Raw genomic sequence first — 26,140 nt, 5'->3', positions numbered from 1 at the left:
AAAATAAAAATAAAAATCACAACTCGAGCATATCTTCTCCCATGTGGCTGTAATTCCCGGGAAAATCAGATGGACCGTTCGTTGTCCGCAGTGCACCGTTCTTTCGCAAAACTCTTCGAGCAATAAATCTTGCATTTGTCTGTATCATGAAACCCTCTTCTCCATTGTTCTCCAAACCCGCCAAATCAGCTTTCATCAGAAGCTTCAGATGGACTCCAAACGCGAAAAGGCCGTACAATTTCCGGCTTTCTGGTGTCAAATTTCCAGCGACCATAATCACCGGCCGGAGACCTAAGATTGCCCCAACGACGCTGTGGGCTGCGTATGCCGCCTCCTCCTCAGCATCACCGGTGATTGAATCGGATATGGGGCGTGTTGTGTCTTCTAACTCGCCACAGCCGGCAGGGAAGTTGGAAGCCATAGAGGAAGGCATAGAGAAGGTGGGGATTTGGAAGCACTTTTTAACTTTGAAAGCAAAAATATTATTTATTTTTAGTTTTTACTTAATAAGAGAGAAAAAAAAAGGCTTTGAAAATGCTGACGGGACTGCGTGTTAAGCCTCTTGGGTTGATGATGTTGTGGTATTAAGGTGTTTGATGGTGTGTAGGTTGTTTATCGGTGCCGGTTCTTGACGCTTCTTGCAGTTTGGGGTTCTTTGCTCGCTTCTTTTTTATGCTTTATCAAGGTATTGTTTTTTTTTTTTAACTTGTAATTATTTTACTGATTGGTTGGCATTCCTGGAAGCACTTTTTTTTTTTTTTTTGGGTTTTTTGTTAAATCTTAATTTCTGTGAAAATCTGACTTTGTCCAAATCCCCATAAGTTGGGCGAAACTATTTTTATTTCAATATCTAATTTTCAGAGGGATAGAATGGAGTTTTCAGTTTACATAAGTAATCTCTGGAATGCTGTTTTAGGGACGTAAAATTTAGATATGTATAGTTTTTTTAGCAAACATGCACGTCAAGATGTGCCACAGCTGGATGATTTATGCATGGTTTATCAAATTATGGATAGGCCCCTCAGCTGCTTGTAGTTTAAATTTGAATGGAGTGTGAGATCATCAGTTAGTTCCTAGTATTAAGTGAAATCTATTTTACTTCCTATACTTTTAATTAGTATAATAATTAAGGACTTCTACTTTGATTTCATGTATTTGTAATTTATCATCCTAATTCAGCCTAACAATGTTAGCAGAGACAGTCCGACACATTATTAAATGATGAAGTGGCATTGCACCTTGTATGCTGTTTGGGACTAGGAGTCTAGCCTTAAAATTTTCTAACACTACATTTGGGAGTATGGATTTCATATCTTAGATATGGATTTGGGTGGATTTGGACAAATTTTAGTACAATTTTATATTACAAATTATTCAAATCCAATACAAATTCAAATTCAAAGCCTCTCCAAAAATAGGCTAAAAGAAAAATAAGAAGATTTACCTGATTATGACCTCCCATTATGGCTTCAAGTTTTAAAATGTTGCGTAGTTTGCATAAAATAATTTCAAAAATTATGTACATTGTTTTTGTTTGTCTGCTGGATTTTTTTCCCCCAAACCAGTGGTATATAGGTCCCTTTTAAGGCCCATACAATCCATATAAGGGCAAAATATCCATGCCTTAATTCCCACCCTCTTATTCATAAATACTGTTAAATTGTTTTGGATGAGAACTTTAATTTAATAAAATTATTAAGTCCTTAATTATATTAACTAAAATTATAGAGGCTAAAGTAGATTTTACTTAATAGTACAAGGATTAATTCATGATTTCACTCCTTGAATGGATTTACAAACTTATTTTTTCTCGTGTATATGGGATAGGTAACCATCATGTAAATAGTAGTATAGGTTTTATTCGATGAGTGTGTTAATGCCTTAGTATAAAATGGAGTTTGAATCCTTGGTTAGTTTTATGTTCCCTAGTGCAACTGCTAGAATAGCATAGAAAGCTCTTTAGGGGAGGGTGAATGTTTATCAGACATTGTAAAACTCCCTAGCATTTGTAAACATATTTATGCTACTTGCTTCCCTTACTAAACACACATTGCCTACAGAGGTATTAAGAATGAATTACATTGTTTTACTGTTTATCGCATGACTACTGTCTACTTCCTCTCTTCTTACTGCTTCTGCTTAACTTTGTATTTGATGGTTGAGAGTTTGTTCATGTGGTGAAACTGTGGTATACTTTCGGCATTGAAGTAGTTATGCATTAATTTATTAAGAATTTTCCCATAGGCCATGGTTTTGTGTGAAAGTTGATGGTTAGGTGATACTCTAAATTAATAGATTTTGTTGTTTCATATTGGTCCACCCACAAGGACACCATCAGATGGAAGGTGGAATGGGCTCAAACTCAGATTTTGGTTGGATCTTTGGTGTAGAATCATAACCTTAAAAGAAACTTATCAACTGTTGTATATGCTGGCTGGACACAAGGATGTTTTTGGTGACTAATGCACTATATGGTGTAGAGAGTGGTGATATGGAATTCCCTTGAAAGGGAAGTCCAAGATTGGGAGGTAGGAGAAGCAGAGATTGAGGAGTCTTATGCTGAGTCAAAATTAGTACTCTGGTGGAGAATACCATCAGATGGATGGGTTGCAAAATTCTACATTCTCTGTTAAAATTTTTTACGATCTGATCACTAGAGGAGGGACTACGACCTTTTCATGGAATGGGCTCAAAATCAGATTTTGGTTGGATCTTTGGTGTAGAATCATAACTTTGAAAGAAACTTATCAAATATTGTATAGGCTGGTTGGACACGAGGATGTTTTTGGTGGCTAATGCACTATATGGTGGTGGGAATGGTGATATGATGTTCCCTTGAAAGGGAGGTCCAATATTGGGAGGTAGGAGAAGCAGAGACTCTTGCTGAGTCAAAATTAGTACTCTAGTGGTGAATACCATCAGATGGATGGGTTGCAAAATTCTACATTTTCTGTTAAAAATTTTTACAATCTGATCACTGGAAGAGGGACTACGACCTTTTCCTTGGAAGGCTTTCTGGACAGCCAAAGCGCCCAAAAAATTGCCTTTTTTGCCAGGGAAACTGCTTCGGAGTCTATCCTTACTGGGGATAATTTGAGAAGGAGACTAATCCTTGTGAATGGTGCTACACATGCAAACAGACTGGGAAGTAGAAATCACCCTGTGGATCTTTTTATGGCAGAGGTTTAGTGCTGCATGGGTAATGCCTAACTCATTTTCATTGCTGGAAAAGAGGAGGCCACATTCATAATTTAAGGACAATTTGGACCATTGCCCCTTCCTGTGTGACTTGGAGAATTTGGAGGGAATGGAAGAAGAGGGATTTTGATGTGAAAGAATGGCCTGTACAGACCTTAAAGAATTTACTTGTGTATATGCCATTCATGTGGAGTTCTCAAAATTTCACACCAGATTTCTCTTCGAGGCTTTATTTGTTTATTTATTTATTTTGTTGCTAGACATTTGTTTTTGCAAATGTTTTAAAAGGCGAAGGTGTAAGGCGAGGCGTTTTAACCCTTCATAGGTGAGTAAGCCTTAAGGCATTGGGTTGTAAGCCTTTTGAGAATTTTATTTTTAGATAAAAATATGTAAATAAATTGTATATATTTTAAAAATAAAGAAAAAAATTAAGAAAATCACAAATATAATGTAAAAAAAAAAAAATTAAATATACTTTGCAAACAACTTGTTGGCCACTCAAAAATTGCTAACCTAAATTCATGACACTATAGCGATATTGTTACAAAGTTCAAATTATTTTCATGATCTAAGATAAAATTCAGTTATTTTTTGGAATGGTTGAGGTTCAAGAATTTTAGAAATCAACTCATATTTTCGCATTCATTCATATAAACAAGTAGTTCAAATATTCTAGCCAAATCTAGTTTGAGAATCACACATTCAAAATGTGTAAGTCTCAATTAAAAAAGTGCATAAGGTGTGCCTTTTGTACAAATGCGTGAGCCTCAACGTGTAATGCATTGGTCTTTTTGGAATTTGGTATTTTAAATTGAGTGTCGAGGAGTTTTAGGCATGCCTTGCCTTGAGGCGAGCCTTGGTTAAGCCTTTTAAAACATTGGTTTTTGCTAACTGATCTTTGTACTAGGGTTGCTGAGTTTTTCAGTAATCAGTTTGTCTGGTTAGAGATGCTTTGGGTGTTAGGATGGTGTTGGATTTGGGCTTGTAAATAGAAAAAGAAAAAAGCAGTCCATTGCATGAAGTTCCCGTGTAGTGGGGTCTGGGGAAGGGGCTGCTTATCCAAAGTTTAATAAATAAACTCACAAATGTTTTAAATGCTGGATTGGGCTCAATGAATATGGTTCATCAGAATGGAGACATTTTTTTTTATCAGTCCTCTATTAGCAGTGAAGCCCACAAAAAGGATTTTTTCTCCTTTTTAAAAATGATGCTCCATAGCTTGTTTTGATTAGCAAGAAGGATTGGAATGTGGTTGAGTTGAGTAACAATCTGATTTGAACCAGTGTAAAGAGAAGGCTTTTTCTCACAGGAACAATGTAGATTGGGTCAAATCTAATAAAGTAGTGTGGAATATCACAATGAACACAATTGGCTAATTCTCAAAGCAGAAGCCCAATCAAGGTTGTTGCCTGCATTTGTTGCTGTTGACTGAGCCACTGAGGCGATAGCACCATATAACGAGGCTGAAAGAGCACAAGGGCATAAACAACCAAATGACTGTAAGCAGAGCTGCTTGCGGGGGGTGAAGAATTGTCAGCTAGCCACCCATTGGGAGGAAAAGTTGAGTTGTAGCTCATAAAGCTAGAGCAAGGAAGATGATCTGGAGACATCTTTTCATTTCATGACAGTTACCTAATTATAAAGGAAAATTATTTTAAGGTTGCTACAATACTCCAAGGTCAGTGACGTTTCATGGTCCATAATGCTACCTCTATCTAATCAGAGAGTAAAATTTAGATGACAATTTTATAATCAGCTTTGTTTTGTATCGGGATGGACAGTTGAGAAGTGTGTTACCGAAATGAGTGTGGTCGAGATCAAGATTCTAAGATGGATGAGTGGTTTTTATCAAAAAAAAAAAAAAAGGATGGATGTGGATGCTACTTTGAAGAATGCTCCTCCTGGAGACAATAAACACAACAACGAGGAGTTATTGAAGTCCAAGAATTGGAGACAATAAACACAACAATGAGGAGTTATTGAAGTCCAAGCTGCTGCAAGGATAGGAGGTTAGTGAAAGCAGAAGCTATTGAATATTTTCTACCTTACTTTATTCATATGCACATCCCAATATATAATACGATTACCTATTCTAAACAAGGAAACAATTCCCTTACTGAATAATATCAAATCCCCCATGTTTACCCACTTTCCTAATTTGTATATTATTTACAATGATACTCGGGATTGGGATTTGAACACTCCCCCACAAGTTGGATCATAAATATTAATCATCTCCTACTTGCTAATAAGATCATCAAAGCTCTGTCGTCCCAACCCTTTAGTGAGAATATCTGTAGTTTGTTCCTTGGTTGGTACATAAGTCATATATATAATTCCTTCTTCAATTTTCTCTTTGATGAAGTGTCTATCTACTTCCACATGTTTATTCCTGTCATGTTGAATTGGATTGAGAGAGATGCTGATAGCTGCCTTATTGTCACTGTAGAGTTTGATAGGAAAGTTCACTGGGACCTATAATTCCTCCAAGAGTTTTCGTAACCATAATCCTTTACATATCCCTTGAGCGACTGCCCTGAATTTAGCTTCAGCACTACTACGAGCCACCACATTCTGTTTTTTGCTTCTCCAAGTTACTAGGTTTCCCTAGACGAATGTACAATAACCTGTGGTGGACCTTCTATCTTCCACTGATCCTGCCCAATCTGCATCTGTAAAGATCTCTACTTCCTTGCTTTCACATTTCTTAAAGAAGAGTCCTCTTCCCGGGGATCCCTTGAGATATCTAAGGAGTATACAACATCTAAGTGAACTTCTTTTGGTGAATGCATGCGTTGACTTACTACACTGACTGCAAATGCAATATTTGGTCTAGTATGTGATAGGTAGATTAGTTTGCCAACCAATCTCTGATACCTCTCCTTTTCTACTGGTTTTCCACAGTCTTCAACCCTCTTTACTGTCTCCATCGGGGTTTCGCTGGATTTGCATCCCAGCATGCCAATTTCAACTAGGAGGTCAGTAACATACTTTCGCTGAGAAACACTAATTCCCTTTTTCGTTCTTGCCACTTCCATGCCCAAAAAATACCGCATTTGTCCCAAGTCTTTAACTTCAAATTCAGCAGCTAGAACCTTCCTCAATCTCTCCATTTCTACAGTATCATCACCAGTAAGGATTATATCATCAACATACACTATTAGAATTGTTCTCTTACCTCCTTCATACTGTTGGAAGAACAGTGTATGGTCTGATTGCTCTTGTCGATAACCTTGATTCTTTAGTACTTTTGCGAATCTGTTGAATCATGCTCTAGGAGATTGTTTGAGGCCATATAAGGATTTCTTGAGTTTACACACTCAGTTTTCTTCACCTGTTTCACTAAATCCTGGTGGTATAGTCATGTATACTTCCTCTTCTAATTCTCCATTTAAGAAAACATTTTTAATATCAAGTTGTTGTAGTGGCCAATCTAAATTGGCTGCCAAGGACAAGAGAACCCGAACTGTATTTAAGCTTGCCATTGGTGCAAATGTTTCAGTATAGTCAATGCCGTAAGCCTGTGTAAAACCTTTAGCAACAAGTCTGGCTTTATATCTTGCAACTGTTCCATCAGATTTATATTTCACTGTGAAGACCCATTTACAACCCACTGGCTTCTTCCCTTTTGGTAGATTTGTCAACTTCCAAGATCCATTTTTTTTCTAGGGCTCGCATTTCTTCCATGACTGCCTCTCTCCATTTCGGTATTTCTAGAGCTTCCTGAATGTTCTTTGGCATTTTCATCCTGTTAAGGTTAGAGACAAACACATGATATCCTGTAGACAAACTTTTATAAGACATGTATTTAGACCAAGGGTATTGAGTACATGACCTGGTTTGTTTTCTGATTGCAATAGGTAAATTGATATCATCAGGTGCAGGATTATCAGAGGAAGACTCAATTACCAGATCGGGATTGGGCATGGGCTCATGGTTATTCGGAGCCATCACCGGTTCCAATGCTCTTGGTGCCTCAGGTATGAGATTCTCCTTATCCTTTGTTTTCGGCTTTCTTAAGTAAACGAGTATGTCTACGTTGTTTTGCTCTCCTGTATCTCCCTCTGAGGGTAAGTGTTCTGTTGTGTTTGGCAAGTCAGGGAGTCATGCAATGGAAGGCTCGATAGATGGGTCAGGGAATGGAGTAACCGGAGAGAATGACTCAGATTCAGTAGTAAAGAGGTCAAAGAACCGATCTTCACTCCATTTCTCCCCCTGAAGAGAGGGCTTTGGGAAATAAGGAGTGGTTTCAAAGAAAGTGACATCAAGACTAACGAACAGTCGTTTTGAGACCGGATCATAGCATTTGTAGCTTTTTTGGGTAGGCGAATAACCAAGGAAGACACATTTAATGGCACGAGGATCCAATTTATCGCGATGGTTTGCATGAACATGAACAAAAGCAGTACAACCAAAGATTTTCAGCGGGAGACTGGAGGGGAGTCGAGAGGTAGGAAAGTGTTCTTGGAATTTTTGAAGAGGGGTGACAAATGAAAGTGCTTGACTCGGCATTCGATTAATGAGATGTGTGGCTGTTAAGATGGCATCGCCCCAAAAATAATGTTTCATGTTGGTAGTAAACATTAATGCCCGTGCTACTTCAAGTATATGTCTATTTTTTCGTTCAGCAACCCCATTTTGTTGAGGGGTATCCACACAAGAATTTTGATGAACAATCCCATTATCTTGAAGATAAGTTCCCAGGATAGTATTAAAATATTCCGTACCATTATCAGTACGTAAAACTGAATATGAGTCTGGAATTGTGTATGAATCATGGAATGGAAACTGATGAAAATGAAGCGGACTTCAGTTTTGTCTTTCAGTAAGTAGACCCAACAAAAACGAGTATGGTCATCAATAAAGGTAACAAACCATTTTGTATTGGTGCGATTGAGGGAACGTGAGGGACCTTATACATCACTGTGAAACATAGTAAATGGGCGAGATGATTTGTATATGGATGATGGAAAAGAAGCACGACGATGTTTGGCAAGCTCACACACTTCACATTGAAACTCAGAAGCCATTTTATTTAGACAAATAGAAGGAAACAAACGTTTTAAATATAGAAAATTGGGATGACGCATCCTTGAATGCCATAACAAAAGTTCACTATTTCTAGAAGTAGATGTAGAATCACAAATTGCAGTATTACATAGTTTACTCAAACTTGCCTTCTCAAAGTAGTAGAGTCTCTCATACGCTTTAGCAGTGCCAATCGTCTTCCTCGATCATAGGTCTTGAAAAACACAATGAGAGGAAACAAATTTAGCAGAACAATTTGAGTCTTTTGTTAACTGACTGATGGATAACAGGTTGCAAGATAACTTGAGGACATGTAGGACAGATTGTAAAGTTAAAGAATTAGATATGCGAATACTTCCTTTTCTAGCAACTGGTGAGAGCGAGCCATCTGCAATTTTTACCCTCGAATTCCCGGCATATGGTGAGTAGGATGAAAACCATTGATAAGACCCAGTCATATGATCGGATGCACCCGAATCAATTATCCATGGAGATTTGTAACAAGATGTAGTATTTAAAGCTGACAGATAATTACCTCGGTGTGCCATGGAACTAGAGGAATACTGACCCGATGTTTGAATTGACGAAATCATCTTATATAGCTAATCCAACTGTTCAGGACTGAATGCACTACTGGGAGAGGTATTGGTGTTTTCTCCTTATAATCTTTTAGTTGATTCGTTAGTGTTGGCCTGGTACCCACGATTTTTTTGGTATTGTCTCGGCTTCTAATCTTCTGGTTTTCCATGAATGTCCCAGTAGGAATTTTTTAAATGACCTGTTGTTCGGCAACGTTCGCACCATAATTTACCTTTTTGCGGTCCCCCTGGGCCTTTTGATACAAGAGCCGAAACATCCGACCCAGCGTGTCCAGTGTGCCTCTAATTTTTGGGCGGATACGGGTATGGGGAGGTCCAGCCGAGCAGGTTCATTTTGAGGCCTCAGCATCACATGCCTCCTGTTCTCCTCCCTCCTAACCTCTACGAAGACCTCTCGGGTTGAAGAAAAAGGTCGCCGGCCAAGGATCCGTCCCCTCAGGTCGTCGAGCTCTCGGTTCAGACTGGCAAGGAACTCGAAGACCCTCTTGTTTTCGAGCCTCCTTCAGTATCGTGTGCTGTCGCCGGAGCCCTCCCACTCCTCGTCGATGCTTAGATCGAGCTCTTGTTAGAGATGATTCATCTCCATGAAATACTCGGTAACGCCTCTCTCACCTTGCCTCATCTGCCACAATCGGGTCTTGATTTCGAAGATTTGCGAGTAGCTTTTGACGTCGGAGTATGTCTTATGTACAGCTTCCCAGACTTCCTTAGCCGTTGGCAAGAACAAGTAGACTTTTCCAATTGATGGCTGCATCGAGTTGATGAGCCAAGCTGTGACCATGGAGTTTTCGGACCTCCATCTTTGCAAGGCTACAACGTCGGTAGGGTCTGGTTTCCTCCGCTCACCAGTAAGATAACCTAGCTTCCCTTCTCCCTCAATCACTAATTTCATGGATTGAGCCCACTCACGGAAATTTTTTCTATTTAATTTTTCCAATGAGAGTGGAAAGGCCGTGTTATCCAGCCCATTCGAACCCCCAACGGATGTGGCCTTTGAGTCACCGTTGATATTTGTAGAAGAGGTAGAGCCTCTGCTGTTGACGGTGCTATTGGCTATCATTTAGCTAAGGTTGAGAAACCCTAGCTCTGATACCATGAAAGTAGAAGCTATTGAATATTTTCTACCTTACTTTGTCCATATGTACATCCCAATATATAATACGATTACCTATTCTAAACAAGGAAACAATTCCCTTATTGAATAATATCAAATCCCCCATATTTACCCACTTTCCTAATTTGTATATTATTTACAATGATACTCGGGATTGAGATTTTAACAGTTAGTTAAAGAGAATTTTGTTGAGGTATTTAGAATTGGATTTTCTTTTTCATTAGTAAATCACTAATTTAAACAAACGTTTGAAAAGGTTCCCACTAAACAAGAAATTTGACATATTCAACAACAGCATATATTTCAGTTACCTCCTGCCTGCTAAACAAAAAATTAATGCAAACATGAAATTCAAAACATTTATATTAGAGTTTGGTTGATGGGTCCTTTGTATACCATGTTACAACTTGTATATGGGGATGTCCAATAAGTCTTGCATTTTTAGAAAGTTTTTGAATTCCTCTTTTCTGTTTTAACTTACTCTTTTGAGCACAAATTTGCAGGGTTGCACTTTTGTTGTGTCGGCTTTCATGGACTATTTTGTGAACCGTGGGAAGGTTATTATGTTGCTGGTGGAGGCCATTGGTAGGTTTTGTACATCTTTATGCTCTTTTTCTTTTAGCTTTTAGAGAATTAATGTTTCTCTTTGTTCTTTCTAAACAAGAATGTTACTTTGGGTTTGGGGAGAAAGGTAGTAGATTTGTGAAATAATTTTGAAAATTTATTATTTTGTTTGTAGCACTGGAATTTTGTAGCTCTTAATTCTAAAGTGACCTTTAAATCTTGATCTTGACATAGAATACAGGGAAAAAAAATAAACATTTATCAATGACTTTGATCAAGAATCTGTGATAAATTATTAAAGATACATGTGTAAAGGTAATTAATTGAGCAAAAGACACACAAGTAGTTTTGGCAGTAGATGCAGAATTTTTTTGAATTTGCATTTTCATGCAGTAAAACTTTGACAAAGGAGTGATGCCAACAGTAAGGTAATTTAATAAAATGCTTATTATTTGCTTTTGTTTTCTAAAAATTTGTGATAGATATGAAATCTTCCATATGAAGTCATCCTTTTTCATTTAATCAATTAATATTAAAAGTGGAGGGAGCCTATGGTGTAGGGTATTATTATGCCATGGATTACTTTGAGACATTTCTCTTGTGGTTTGATGGAATTCTGTTTGGGTCCTAATTTCTTTGGCAGTTCATTTTGAGCGATCCTTGTACTAGTTGGATGTTAAAGATGCATTTTGTATGGTCATAGAAGAAGAGTTTACATGGAGCAAGCTTTGGGATATGTTGCTAAGGGGAGAGTAGCATGGTTTGCGTGTTGCGTAAGCCATTTTTGCTCGTATGCAATCCCTTTGGGTTTGGTTCAACAATTTTAGTAAGTCTGAGTGGCATTTTATAGTGTTATTCTAATCACTTTTCTTTGTCACGAGGATGGTGACATTTGGTGCTTGTAGTTATGTTGTTCCTATCGCCATCTTTGTTAGTGATCCTAAAAGAACCGTGATTAAGTATTGTGTTCATAAGCAATTCTAAATCAAAATCTAAGGACACTTTGCCATTTCACGGGTATTGAGGTTGATAGGTGCAACAAAGGGTTAAATATGTTGCAATAGAAGTATGCTTTAGAATTATTTATTGAGATAGGTAAGTTAGGAGCTAAACGTGTAGATACTCCAATGGATCGAAATGTGAAGTGAGGTGAGGTGATAGAGGGGATTTTGAAGACAAGAAATAGTATATGTTGGTTGGAAAGTTGATATACTTGATTGTTGCCAATATCGTCTGCTTTTAGTGTTGTTTGTTTAGGGAGAAATTGAAGCAACCACACGTGGATGCTGTTTGGAGGATTCTTCTACACCTCTAGGGCTCCACTAGTAAAGGACTAGTGTAGAGAGAACTTTGATATTGGTGGGCTACTTTGATGCTTGAGTTGGTTCGGTTGAAGATAGGAGATTGACTAATTGCTATTGTGCCTTTGTGGGCAGTCATCTTATCACTTGGAGAAGCAACAAACGAACTATTCTGGCAAGATCCAGTTCTAAACTAGAGTGCTGAGCTATGGTACATACAATCCACGAGTTACTGTGGTTGATTTCTCTCACTTATGTCAGATATTGGTTTCTTGTGGCGAGAGTCGTGAGACCTATGAATATTTTTTGTTATAATTGCCTGCTATTTTTATTGTAAATAGTCATTTGTTGCGAGGACAAGGCATATCGATATGATGAAAGATGTTTTGATGAAGAAGGTAATGGCTACAACAGACTAGGAGATTAATTCACAAATGGGTCTTGGAGATTTGTTCAAAAGGTTTGTTTAGACCCGCGTTTGCTAACTGTAGGTACTGAGTTGGGGTTGGGTAATATTCATACACCTCCAGCTTGGGGCAGGAAGTGGGGGGTGGTGGCAGATTATGACATAAGATATTGTTTCTTATTGTTTGAAAGTCTTTAGCACTTTCACATATAGAAAAGCTAGCTGGTGTGTTAGACTCCCTCTCTCTGATCATAACTTTTCTATTAATTTCTTCCTTCTTTTTTGTTTCCTGTCTTTCCCTAACGTAAACTCACATATTATCTGGTTAATCATGTTGAATGTTAAAATCCCAAGTATCTTTGTGAATAATGAGTAAATTAGGAAGGTGGGTAAATGTAGAAGATTATATATTGTTCTGTAGGGGGATTATTTCCTTGTTTAGAATAGTTGATTATATTATATAATGTAAGATTGAGATGTACATAATGAGAAGAAGAAATACAGAAATTTATTCTATCTTCATGGTATCAGAGCTAGGGTTTCTAAACCTTAGTTAGCAATGGAAGACGGCGCCGTCAACAGCAGAGGGTCGAGCTCCTCTGCAACTCTCGATGGTGACTTTGAAGTTACCTCCATCGTGGGTTTGAATGGGTTAGACAACTCAGCCTTCCCACTCTCGGTGGAGAGATTGAATGAAAAAAATTTCCGTGAATGGGCTCAGTCCATTAAACTAGTGATTGAAGGTAAAGGAAGGTTGGGATACCTTACTGGCGAAAGGAAGAGGCCAGCCTCAACCGATGTAGCCGCTCTGCAAAAATGGAAATCTGAAAATTCCATGGTGACTGCATGGCTCGTAAACTCGATGAAGCCCTCGATCGACAATATTTACCTATTTTTACCAACGGCAAAGGATGTCTAGGACGCTGTTCACGAGACGTACTCCGATGCCAAAAGCTACTCCCAGATTTTCGAGATAAAGACTCGATTGTGGCAGCTGCAGCAAGGAGAGAGAGATGTCACCGATTACTTCATGGAGATGACTACTCTCTGGAAGGAGCTTGACCTAAGCGTTGATGAAGAGTGGGAATGCCCTAGCGACAACATTCGCTATAAGAAGAGACTCGAAAACGAACGAGTCTTTGAGTTCTTGTCTGGCCTCAACTATGACCTGGACAATGTGCAAGGAAGGATCCTCAGCCGACACCCCCTTCCTTCTACCCGAGAGGTATTCGCAGAGGTAAGGCGTGAAGAGAGCCATCGCAGCGTGATAAAGAAAGGACCAACCGGACTCACAAGGGATGAAATATCAGCCTTGCTCTCGAGAAATCGCAATGTTATGACGAAGGTTTCGACTAGACATACAGGGGATGAAATATCGGCCCTTAACTCGCGAAATAATGAGGTACCGGCCCTAATCTCAGGAAATTCTATCGGCCCTTTATTGGAAGTCGTGACAAAAAATCACAAGGCGAAAAAACCAATAATACCACTCCAAGTAGTGCATTCAGCCCTGAGCAGTTGGATCAGCTATATAAAATATTTTCCTCTATTCAAACATCGGGTCTATCTTCCATTGGTTCTCTGGCTCACCGAGGTAATTATTTGTTAGCATTAAATACTATATCCTGTTACAAATCATCATGGATAATTGACTCGGGTGCATCCGATCATATGACTGGTTCTTATCAATTGTTTTCATCCTATTCACCATATGTTGGAAATCTGAGAGTCAAAATTGCAGATGGTTCTCTCTCACCAGTTTCCGATAAAGGAAGTATTCGCATATCTGACTCTGTAACTTTGAAATCTATCCTACATGTTCCCAAGTTATCTTGCAATTTGTTATCTATCAGCTAGTTAACAAAAGACTCCAATTGCTCTGCTAAATTTGTTTCATCTCATTGTGTTTTTCAAGACCTATCATCGGGAAAGACGATTGACACTGCTAAGGCATATGAGGGACTTTACTACTTTGAGGAGGCAAGCTTGAGTGAACAATGTAATACTGCAATTTGTGATTTTGCATCTATTTCTAGAGATAGTGAACTTTTATTATGGCATTCTAGGATGGGTCACCCAAATTTTCAATATTTAAAACGCTTGTTTCCGTCTATCTGTTCAAATAAAATGCCTTTTGAGTTTCAATGTGAAGTGTGTGAGCTTGCAAAACACTGGCGTACTTCTTTCCCAACATCCATATACAAACCATCCGCCCATTTACTATGATTCACAGTGATTTGTGGGGACCCTCAAGATCCCTCAATCGCATCGATACGAAATGGTTTGTTACTTTTATTGATGAACATACTCGTCTTTGTTGGGTTTACTTGTTGAAAGATAAAAATGAAGTCCGTTCCATTTTTGTCAGTTTTCTTTCCATGATTCAAACACAATTCCAAACTCACATTCAAATTTTACGTATTGATAATGGTACGAAATATTTTAATGATATTCTGGGAACTTATCTTCAAGAAAATGGGATTGTTCATCAGAGTTCTTGTGTGGATACCCCTCCACAAAATGAGGTTGCTGAACGAAAAAACAGACATATACTTGAAGTAGCTCGGGCATTGATGTTCACTACAAACATGAGAAAATATTTTTGGGGAGATGCCATCTTAACAACTACACATCTCATTAATCGAATGCTGAGTCGAGTACTTTCCTTTGCTTCTCCGCTCCAGAAATTCCAGGAACATTTCCTACCTCTTGACTCCCCTCCAATTTTCCGCTGAAAATTTTTGGCTATACTGCATATGTTCATGTTCATGCTCACCATCGGGATAAATTGGATTCTTGTGCCGTTAAATGTGTCTTCATTGGTTACTCCCCTACCTAGAAAGGCTACAAATGCTATGACCTTGTCTCAAAAGGGATGTTTGTTAGCCTTGATGTCACATTCTTTGAAACCACTCTTTATTTCCCAAAGACCTCTCTTCAGGGGGAGAAATGGAGTGAAGATCGCTTCTTTGACTTCTTTACTACTGAATTTGTGCCATCTATTGAGTCTCCCATTGCTTCATTTCCTGGCCCATCTACTGAGCGTCCCATTGCTTCACTTCCTGACCTGTAAAACACGAAAGAGCACTTAACCTCGGGGGAATATGCACGAAAGCAAAACAACACAGACATACTTGTTTACTCAAGAAAGCCAAACACAAATAACAGGGAGAATCTCATACCTGAGGCACCAAGAGCGTTGGAACCGGTGATGGCTCCGAACAACCATGAGTCCATGCCCAATCCCGATCTGGTAATAGATAGTCATGAGCTCTCTTCTGATAATCCTGTACCTAATGACATCAATTTGCCTATTGCAGTCAGAAAACAAACCAGGTTATGTACTCAATATCCCTGGTCTAAATACATGTCTTATAAAAGCTTGTCTATAGGATTAGGGCCGGCTCTCCCTTTAGGCGGCTGAGGTGACCCAAATTTTTTTTAATATAATAATATATTTTTGGGGCCTTAAATTTTTTTTTTTAATTAAATAATGTTAATATTATTTATTATGCTTTTTTCCTATACATTGATTTCCCAACTAACAAATATATGAAATTGTATTTTAAAATGTAAAATAAATGCAATTTAATTCCTTTTTTTTTTTTTTCAAGTTTCATTGACTTTCCAACTAACAACTTTATTATGTTTCTTACTATCTATTACTCTCATTTCTTTCTTTTAGTCTCTCTAAAAAAATCTTTCTTTCTCTCCCTCTCTCACTCTTATCTCTTAGTCTCTCTATGATTTTTGTTCCGGATCTTGTGTTTATCATTTTCGGGCCTCCGATTCTCTATAATTTTCATCAATCCTAATTTTGATTTCAATGTTTGTGCATTATTTTTCTATTATTTTCACTCTAAATTTTTTTTTTTTTTTTTTTCTATTTTTTCTTAGATTTTGGAAGTTTTGAGGCTAGAGCGTTGTATCCGGCAAGAATTCGATATCTCTAAAGTCTCGCTCGCCGATCGATTTGTAATAATAATAATAATCAGGTTATATTATTTCAATCTATTATTTCTATAGATTTATTATATTTATTTTTATTTGTTTACATAATTTTTCAATTTATAGTTAGTGTTAATTTTGAAATTTAATTATGTCAACGTAAAAATATGAATCTGCATATGAAAAACGAAGAAAGAAAAAGAAAATATTAAGGGTCCCTGATTAAATCATTCGTTTAGGGCCTCATATTGTGAAGAGCCGACCCTGTATAGGATATGGTGCCTTTGCTTCTAACCTTGATAGGATGAGAATTTCAAAGAATATTCGGGAAGTTTTGGAAATACCTAAATGGAGGGAGACTGTCGTGGAGGAAATGTGGGCCCCGGAGAAAAGTGGAACTTGGGATGTAATGAATTTTCCGAGAGGGAAGAAGCCAATTGATTGTAAATGGGTCTTCACAGTGAAATATAAATCTGATGGGACAGTTGAACGATATAAAGCCAGACTCGTTGCAAAAGGATTTACATAGACTTATGGCATTGACTATATGGAGACATTTGCACCGGTGGCAAACTTGAATACAGTTCGAGTCCTCTTGTCCTTGACAGCCAACTTAAATTGGCCATTACGACAACTTGACATTAAGAATGCATTTTTAAATGGCGAATTAGAAGAAGAAGTCTACATGACAATGCCACCAGACTTCAATAAGAAAGGTGAAGAAAACAGATTTGTAAAAATAATAAAGAACCAAGGATATCGACAAGGGCAATCAGATCACACCCTTTTCTTCCAACAGTCTGAAACGGGTAAGAGAATAATTTAGTAGTGTATGTTGATAATATAATCTTAACTGAGGATGATACAGTAGAGATGGAAAGATTGAAGAAAGTTCTAGCTACTGAATTTGAAGTTAAAGACTTGGGACAAATGCAGTACTTCTTGGGCATGGAAGTTGCTAGAACGAAAAAGGGTATTAGTGTCTTTCAACGAAAGTATATCATTGATCTCCTAATTGAAACTGACATGCTTGGAGCAAACCTAGTGAAACCCTGATTGAAGCAGTAAAGAAGGTCGAAGACTGTGGAATACCAATTGAAAAGGAGAGGTGTCAGAGATTGGTTGGTAAGCTAATCTACCTATCACATACCAGACCAGATATTGCATTTGCAGTTAGTGTGGTAAGCCAACACATGCATTCACCAAAAGAAGCTCATTTAGATGTTGTGTACAAGATCCTTCGATATCTCAAGGGCTCCCCGGGCAAAGGACTCTTCTTCAAGAAATGTGAAAGCAAGGAAGTAGAAATCTTTACAGATATAGATTGGGCAGGATCAGTGGAAGATAGAAGGTCCACCACTGGTTATTGCACATTCGTCTGGGGAAATCTGGTAACTTGGAGAAGCAAAAAACAGAATGTATTGACTCGTAGTAGTGTCGAAGCTGAGTTCAGGGCAACTGCTCAAGGAATATGTGAATGATTGTGGTTACGGAAACTCTTGGAAGAACTACAAGTCCCGGTGAAATTTCTTATCAAACTCTATTGTGACAACAAAGCAACCATTAGTATCTCTCTCAATCCGGTTCAACATGATAGGACTAAACATGTGGAAGTGGACCGACATTTTATCAAAGAGAAAGTTGAAGAAGGAACTATCTGTATGACTTATGTACCCACCAAGGAACAAACTGCAGATATCTTTACTAAATAGTTGACACGACAGAACTTTGATGATCTCATTAGCAAGTTGGAGATGATTAGTATCTATGATCCAACTTGAGTGGGAGTGTTAAAATCCCAAGTATCTTTGTGAATAATGAGTAAATTAGGAAAGTGGGTAAATGTAGAAGATTATATATTATTCTGTAGGGGGATTATTTCTTTGTTTAGAATAGATGATTGTATTAAAATTTTGAAAAACTATTGTTCAATTTTCATGCTAGGTTTTATTTGATATTTTTGCAATTAATTGGACAATTTATACCCTTATTTGATCTATTAATAAGGTTTTGTTAGTACTTCCCTTTAATTGGACAATATACACGCAGCATTTGTTATATATATATTTATGTAAGAAAAATTTATTATCAAATAGGGACTAGAAGGAATATCCTAGTTTCCAAAAGGGATGTTCCCTTTAAACCCACCAAAGCCAAATAGTTTGTCTTAACAAGTTAATAGAGAACAACCCATGTTTCCATCGACAGTTTAAGTTTATCCCGATCATCATGTATGTGTGTGCACTGTGTGGTTTTAACAACTGGTAGTTACCATTATGTTAGGGTATCGATGCTTTCTAAAACCTTTTCGTGAGGATATCTTGTAAGCGTCTTGTTTCACATCTGTATATTTTGATATGGTTAGCTATTCAGTGTGATTTGTTGGCTGTTTTGTATTGACTTTAATCTTCTTTTTCAGTTTTTTTTACTCTGTTTTTTCTTGGGTGGATTCCTTATTCTCCTTTGTACATTCTTTCTTTCGTACTAATATTTTCTTCTTTTTCAGTCAAAAATCATCTAATATTGTTAGTGCCATAATGACCATTATGGTCCATTCCATACTACTACTCTCTGATACAGGTTGTTGCACCCCAAATTTTTACACTAATTTGTACTTGTTAAAAACATTTCACGTTTTAGAATTTTTTTCCTTTTATTGGTTAAAAATTATATTTGTAACACACATCTACATCCTTCATTTGGATCTATGAAGTTTAAGTTTAAAAATTTGCTAATGCCATAAATGAATTTATAGATGCAGCATTTGTTGTGCGTTTTGCAACATCTAGAATAACCACAACCACTACTATAACACGGACCACCGCTACTTTTAGAACTATGGTCTGCAAACATGCATGCATGTACAATATATTTGTAGAATGAGAAATTTTCTCTAGGGTGGGCCAATCGCGCACGCATGCAGATGGTAATGCTCCACCAATGCCTAGGATCTCTTCTTCTGGGTCCCATATGCAATTATGAAAAATAATCTCAACTGTTGGGTTGAAAGCTTATATCATTCAGAACTTCTTTTTTCGAAGTTGGGGCCATTCAATCTTGGCCGATGTGGTCAAAATTATGCTTATATTAGTTTGATTGCGTTAACTGTACCCGTCCAATATTAGATGGACCTAATTTTAAGTAGCAAATTAGACATGACAAACTTTCAATCTAATGTTGGAGAAATAACTTGTTGGTAATGTGGATCCCACATTAAAGGAGTCACCAAACTTAGTGTCACATAGATGTTGATGTTAGCATAGCATTTAGAATGTGCAAACATGCTCAAAATCTCTCTCTCTCTCTCTCTCTCTCTCACACACACACACACACATACACACACACACTTGGAGTTCCTGACCAAGAGGGATCATCTTGTTTGTTGGGATGTGGTTAGGAGACCTGAGTATAGGGGAGGCTTGAGTCTTGGAAATTTGGTATCTAAAAAGCTGTCTTTACTAAGAAAATAGTGTGGAAGTTCTCCTTTGAGGCTAATTCCCTACAGCATCAAGCTATTAAAAGTATTTATGGAATTTCATTGGAATCGGAGGAAGTGGCAATATTTCTCATGAGTGTCCTTAGAAGTTCATTTTGCAAGTTGCTTGTTAATTTTTTCCTCTTACTCGTTTCAAAGTGGCAATGGCAACAAAAGTCAGTTTTAGAAAGACGTTTGGGTGAGAGAGACTTTCTTGGAGCTATTGGTTCCTCACCTGTATAGATTAGCCACTGTTTATATTGTACCAATAACAACCTTTTTCTTTTGAGAGGGATGCTCGATTTTTGTGGTACTTCCACTTCTTTAGGAATTGGAATGAAAGAGAGGTTGATGAGCTTTCTTCTTTGTTGAGTGTGTTGGATTCTTTCATTCCTCAAAATAAAGAAGATTCTTGAGCCTAGTTTGGTGATTCCTGGGTTCCTTTTCTTTAAATTCTTTCTTTTTTCATCTTTTGAGACCTGCAACCCTTTTTCTTTTACCTCTGTATCATTTCAATCCTTGTCCTTTTCCTTTGTATCATAATGTTTGAAAAGCTGAGGTTCCTTTTAAGGTTTGAGCTCTCGCTTGACTTCTATCTCTTAACAGGATTATTACCATGATATTAAAACCTGGATTGGACTAGCCAGGCAGAACCGATGATAAGGCCAGCCTGGTCAACCTCTCAGAACCGTAATTGATGCAAATCGGAGTTTAGATCACCGGGCCAATCTGGTCAACTGCCCAAAACAGTAATTGTTGCAAACCTAAATTGACCTGGCAACCTGGTCTGAACCGGCTTGAATTGGTTTGAACTAGGGTTATAGGAGAACCTGGTCTGAACCGGCTTGAATTGGTTTGAACTAGGGTTATAGGAGGGTGAACCCAGCCCTTTGCTTAAAAAATTCTGATTGAATACACTGCAGCTTTGATTTGAAGCCAGATATGAGGTGGGTGTAGTGCCAGAGCTTACCACTGCACTAGTTGCAAAATTATGTCTTATGGACGACACACACTCTAGCTTCAAATATATTTGCTTTTGACCAGCAATAATAAAATTTTACAGAATATTTTATGAAAATAACAAAAATAATTCAAATTTTATTTAAATGGCTGTTAATGGTTTTTTTTTTGGGGGGCTTTAACTGGCTAATATTATATGTGATTCTAATCATACATCTTTGTAAAATATTCATATGGAATTGGTGTAATGTTATTTTTGTAATAATAATATTATACATATGTAATATGTTATTTATTAATTAATATATATGAAATTTCTAACTAGTTGATATTATTTGTTCTGGTTCAACTCTATATAGTTGAAATAAAGTATTGAACACAACTTATTTGTCCCTTAGAGAAGGTACCACTGGACCAGCCCCTTTTTGTTTTTTCCCTTTCATTTTTTGCCTTCTCTTTTTATTGGTTTTTTTTTTTTTGGGGGGGGGGGGGTGGGGGGGGTGGGGGGGGAATCGAATTTTAATATAATATCAGTAGACTTTGGGGTGGCCAAGATCCCCAATCCATAATAGTAGTTCCGTAATGCATGTACATGTATGCTTTTATGTGTATTTATTGTCATGTGCATAACACACTCTTGGGGCACTCCTGGTCCTGCCTTGTGTTGATTTTGAAATTTGCTAATTTGCCTTTCTCCTCTCATCCCATGTTGTCACAACTCAAGTGAATGTACTTAAATATCTTGGCATTCTGATTCTTTAGAAATTTGTGTTAATTGTCTTATATATTCTAAAAACTTCTACTATTTCTTGTGTGTTTAAATTTTGGATGGTATTTTTTTTTTGTGTATGCATGCATGAAGAAAATACCACTGCCAATAGCAATCACGGGCTGTTGTGTCTAGAATTAGTTGATGTAGTCAGTCAATTATTAGATTTTTTTTTTTTATTATACTGGGGATGCTGGAACTCGAGCATTTATCTTTTCTTTTTTTTTTTTAAGAGATTTTTATTTGTCCATTTTATTGCAAAGTAGTGTTGTTATTTTTTCTTTTCTAGGTGCAAATTGTTCTGTTAAACATGCATAGAAGTGACAAGAAATGCATCCATGCCTGATACTTTATTATTCTGATCTCTGATTAAAGCCTCCTATCTTTGTTGGAATCACTGATCATGTCGTTTTTCTTTTCTTTGGGCTGTGATTTTAGATGTCTATCTTTTAGGAACAGTGATGCTGGTGTTTGGAATGGGTCTATATGAGCTCTTTGTTAGCAATCTTGATATTGTAAAATCTCTTTCGGAGGAAAATTTTCCACAGAGATCGAGTTTATTTGGTTTATTTGCTTTAAAGGTGAGTTCGAACTGTCTCAATTTCATCATTCTTGCACAGCATCTAAACATGGAAATTTATCCTTCTTTCCACTTTATACACTTTTAGCTATTTTACCCTCGTGTCCTGAAGCTTCTTGAATCAATAACCAATGAGGTCCAATGAATTTTTGGTAAATTGATTGGTGGTTTCTTAGACATTCAATAAATGGAAGCCTGGTGATATATATATATATATATATATATATATATATAAATTTTGTGTGTGGACTGAAAAAGAAAACTTATTAAGAAAAGAGGGAAAAAACTTACTAAGAAAAGAGAGATGTACAAAGGGGAGGATAAGATATCATCTTAAGAGAAACAAAACAAAAGAACGAAGAGGAAAAACCAAGAAAAATTACAACAATAAGGTCAAGCTAAGAAAGCCATCTAATCCCACTGAAAATCCGAGGGTCAAAGAAAATGATTCTTTCCCGAAGTACGCAGATGCTAAGGCAAATAGTGACCCCGAAAGCTATTGGCATTCTTCTCTAGCCAAATGTCCTAGAACACTGCATAGACAGCATTCAACTACAACCTGCTTGGATCCTTATGCCTCTCAAAGCCTCTTAAAGGAGTGAACAAAAAAGCCTCCAAAGAGCTAGGCCACATCTGCTTTTGAAAGTATTGAAAATGTTTGATACATATTTTTCCCATATTCGTATCTTTCTATGCATTATTTCATGCTTCCTCACTCAATGCATCACTTCAAATTCAGCTGAGTCTTGCACAATCTTCTTGTTTTAACTTATGACTCTAACAGTTATGTTATCTATTGTGTCTTTTTCATTTTTGTTAAAATTCATAGGAACGGCCACAGTGGTTGGAAATAAAATCTGTTAACGAGCTGAAAACTAAGCTTGGACATGTAATAGTGATGCTTCTTCTAATTGGGTTTTTGGACAAGAGTAAGAAGGCAGTAATTCACTCTCCTGTGGATTTGCTTTGCTTCTCAGCTTCAATACTTCTTTCATCAGGTTGCCTATATCTACTGTCAAAGCTAGCCGACCCAAAATGAAAATTTCTTATCCATTGTAAGGCAGCATTTTAAAATCATTTCTTCGAGAAATGCATTGTCTGTGTATATATGTAAAGGAAAATGCTGCCCTTTGCGGATGTATTGTATGAAGTAACAATTGGTATATAATATAGTTGCTGCCCTTTGCGGTTGTATTGTATGATGAAGTAAGAGTTGATGATGCAATTTAGTTGTATCCTTTAAACACCTTTTTTGTTTTCTCAGTTTGAGTTGGATTGGGGGTCCCTTAGCAGGTTGGATCAGTAACTTAAGTTCTGCCAAGTGAAAGCATTATTATGCAACCATGTGCATTTGTTCTCCTTTCCCAAGTCTGTTTCGTAAAATTGCTTCACAAAGTGTTTCCAAATCACCCGTGTCTTGTACTATCTAAAGTAGCTCTAACCCCATGTCTGGAGAGACCTCGGATTTGGAGTTGTATTGGATCTAAATAAGATAATGTATAAAATTCTGTTCCACATAAATATAAATCTAAGGTTTGAAATCTATACTACCAAACACTGCCTAAAAGTATTATAATCTTTACTCACACTCAAAACACATTCAAATCTGATGTTAAATGTTCTATCTTCGAGGAGGCAGAGCACTCTATCCGAAGGTTGATTTTTAATAGCTTTTGAATTTTTGGTTTGTTTTGTTTAACTCTTTCTTGCTTTTTTTTTTTTGGATTACGCACCGGGTATCCATGTGTCTGTTTTACAGTCCACGTGACTAATCCCGCACCCCTTGAAGTTGACCCCACAACACCAAAGGGAGGGTAAATTCAAGAGTCCAGGGGCAGAAATGAACCCGAAAGGGTTTGAACACTTGACCTTGTGAGAGACATTCCTGCAGCTCGCACTACCACCTGAACCACACCTTGGGGGAACTTTTTCTTGCTTTTATTTAGAGAACACGTGTACATTAGGCAGTGAAATTGATTCTTTATTTTTTGGTTGGATACCAAAAATGCAACTTTTTTATTATTTTTTATTGATTCCTATCCTTAAGCATATGATATTTTTGGCATACATGAATGGGATGGGATCTAATTAGCCTTTATATATTATATTTTTTGGTCATATAATTTTTCTCTTGATTCTACCCTTAAATTCATTCCTACACAACCCAAATTGGGATGTACCTTAAGTCTTAATTTTTCTTTACTCGTTCTCTTAATTTTTATTGTTCAAAGAAAACACAAACATGAAATATTTTTTTTTCAGTTGTTACAATTTCAATATATTGGACTATTTTTTATTTTTTTTATTTTTTTAATTACATAGGAACTCCAGCCACCAACAAGTCCTTCGGACCTCCTGTTGTGGCACCAAACCTATGGATCGGCGTCCTCCCTTTAGGTCTCGCTGATCAGGTAAAATCCGAAATGGGAACACGGTTTCCGTGCATACCATGTTGTATTTTGAACATATATGCATGTTATCTGAAATCAATTTGAAAAATTTGTGCCGACTTTCACTATTAAACTGGGTTTCTCATTTTAGGATTTTAATTCAAGATTAGAATGTCTCAATTAATTGACATCTAGGCATTAATAAAATTTAGAATATTGTGTTGTCATTTTGTGATTGACCGGAGAAATTGAGCATGTCGTGTGTCCAATGATATCATATGTAAAGCAACAACATTGGAAGTTGTTAGTTGGTATATATTAGTAGTTAATTTTGAATTTGAAATTTCAAAATTCATATTCAAAAGGGTTTCTCCCTTGATTCTATTGGAAATCTATACAAAATTTATTTGGAAAAAAGAAATAGGCACGCCCAAGTGAGAACAAGAAGGGGTTTCTAAGAGTTTTAGTGAGATCAAATTGGGGAATTGATTGAAAGAAAAAGAGAGAGATAATTACATCTCAACATTAGTTTTAGGGCATTTCGTGAGTGAATTTGAAAGAGAGGACCTCTACTTGATCTATAGAAGTAATTTCTTTATTAAAGTCGGTGCCTAACCCTTCTTTTCATTAGTTTTTATTCATTTTCATGAGTTGTGTGTGAAATGTATGGAGGTTTATGAATGTTCATGTGTTAGATGTGTCATGTTTTTGTTATCATTTTATGTTAATAATTGCATGTTAGTAAAGTAGGGATTTTTTACTTCAATTCCATGAGAAAAACATGTTTTAAAAATAAAAATAAAAAATGTAATATTTTTATGAAGGTTTGCAAACGGTCGACCGGTCCATTTAGGCAGTCAACCACCCCGCTACCTTTTGAAAAGGCATTAGGCTGCCAGGCAGTGGGCCGCTCTCTATAAGTGGTCGACCGTCAAATCCTGAGAGTGTGTAATTTTACTTTTTTTTTCCTTTGAGATTTTTACCATTTTTTGAGTTTCTACACTCATTAGAGTGTAGTTGGTTGAGTTTAAGTGCTAGTTTATTAGAGGTTTTCATGATTTTTTCACCAAAAACCAAATTTCCCATTTCAAAAATGATTTCACACAAGTTCATCATGCTTTCAAATTTTTTTTTTAACAAAGTTTTTCAAACTTTCTTCGAGTCATACATCCATAATATAACTTTTGGATGTTCCCTAAGTCTTCAAACACAAATTTCAAGACACGTTTGCAATTCTCCCACAAAAAAATTCACAACATTTTCAATTTTAAACAATGAAAAATCATTTTTCAAATAAATTACCTATGAAGTGGCTTGAGGGTGGAGAAAAAAAAAAAAGATTTTTCTTAATATTTTAACTTAATTTCAATCTTTTTTCTAAAAAGTTTTCATTGAAATATCAATTTTCTAATTAAGAACAAATAATTTTTCAACACGGCTTCAAGTGTTTTTAAGTATCTCCTCAAAAAGATCACCAAAATGTTTTCTAAAACCATGTGTTTGAAAATGTTTTGGAACTACAAGTGGCATGATTCCTCCAATGGAGGATATGTAGTCAATCTACCTTTGTAGCTTCAGTCACAATTAAGAAACCTTTTTAAAAATAATAAAAAAAACTTTTATCTTTGTTTCTTGTCTGTTTTTTTTTTTAAGAAATTTGATAAGACATCCTAGTGGTGGAATTCCCATAGGGTATGTGCCTCTATACGAATTCTATGAAGGCCTTTTCAAATGGGCTAAAGGGTAGGAAGTTTGAATTTCAACAAACAAACAAAGTCAAAACTAATAGGAAGCGATTGATCGCTCTT

At 36.8% G+C, this 26,140-nt stretch overlaps 1 protein-coding gene across 1 annotated transcript; it reads left to right on the top strand.

The window, feature by feature from the left end:
* LOC131155406 (uncharacterized) lies at positions 1-23,283 on the top strand. Its single transcript, XM_058108498.1, has 5 exons — positions 1-440; positions 608-685; positions 10,443-10,524; positions 21,801-21,943; positions 22,772-23,283. Exons 1-5 carry the CDS (start codon positions 147-149, stop codon positions 22,979-22,981), a joined length of 807 nt encoding a protein of 268 aa, XP_057964481.1. The 5' UTR covers positions 1-146; the 3' UTR covers positions 22,982-23,283.
* The last annotated feature ends 2,857 nt before the right edge of the window (positions 23,284-26,140 follow it).

The sequence above is a fragment of the Malania oleifera genome, chromosome 5 (genome assembly GCF_029873635.1).
Source record: "Malania oleifera isolate guangnan ecotype guangnan chromosome 5, ASM2987363v1, whole genome shotgun sequence".
Classification (NCBI taxonomy): domain Eukaryota; kingdom Viridiplantae; phylum Streptophyta; class Magnoliopsida; order Santalales; family Ximeniaceae; genus Malania; species Malania oleifera.
This window is presented reverse-complemented; position numbering and strand designations above follow the sequence as displayed.

Excerpts from the sequence above, each read along its gene's own strand:
- LOC131155406 (XM_058108498.1), top strand. The coding sequence starts at position 147 with ATGAAACCCTCTTCTCCATTGTTCTCCAAACCCGCCAAATCAGCTTTC. Across the intron at positions 10,525-21,800 it reads GTTGCTGGTGGAGGCCATTG|ATGTCTATCTTTTAGGAACA; the intron begins GTAGGTTTTGTA and ends CTGTGATTTTAG. Across the intron at positions 21,944-22,771 it reads TTGGTTTATTTGCTTTAAAG|GAACGGCCACAGTGGTTGGA; the intron begins GTGAGTTCGAAC and ends TAAAATTCATAG.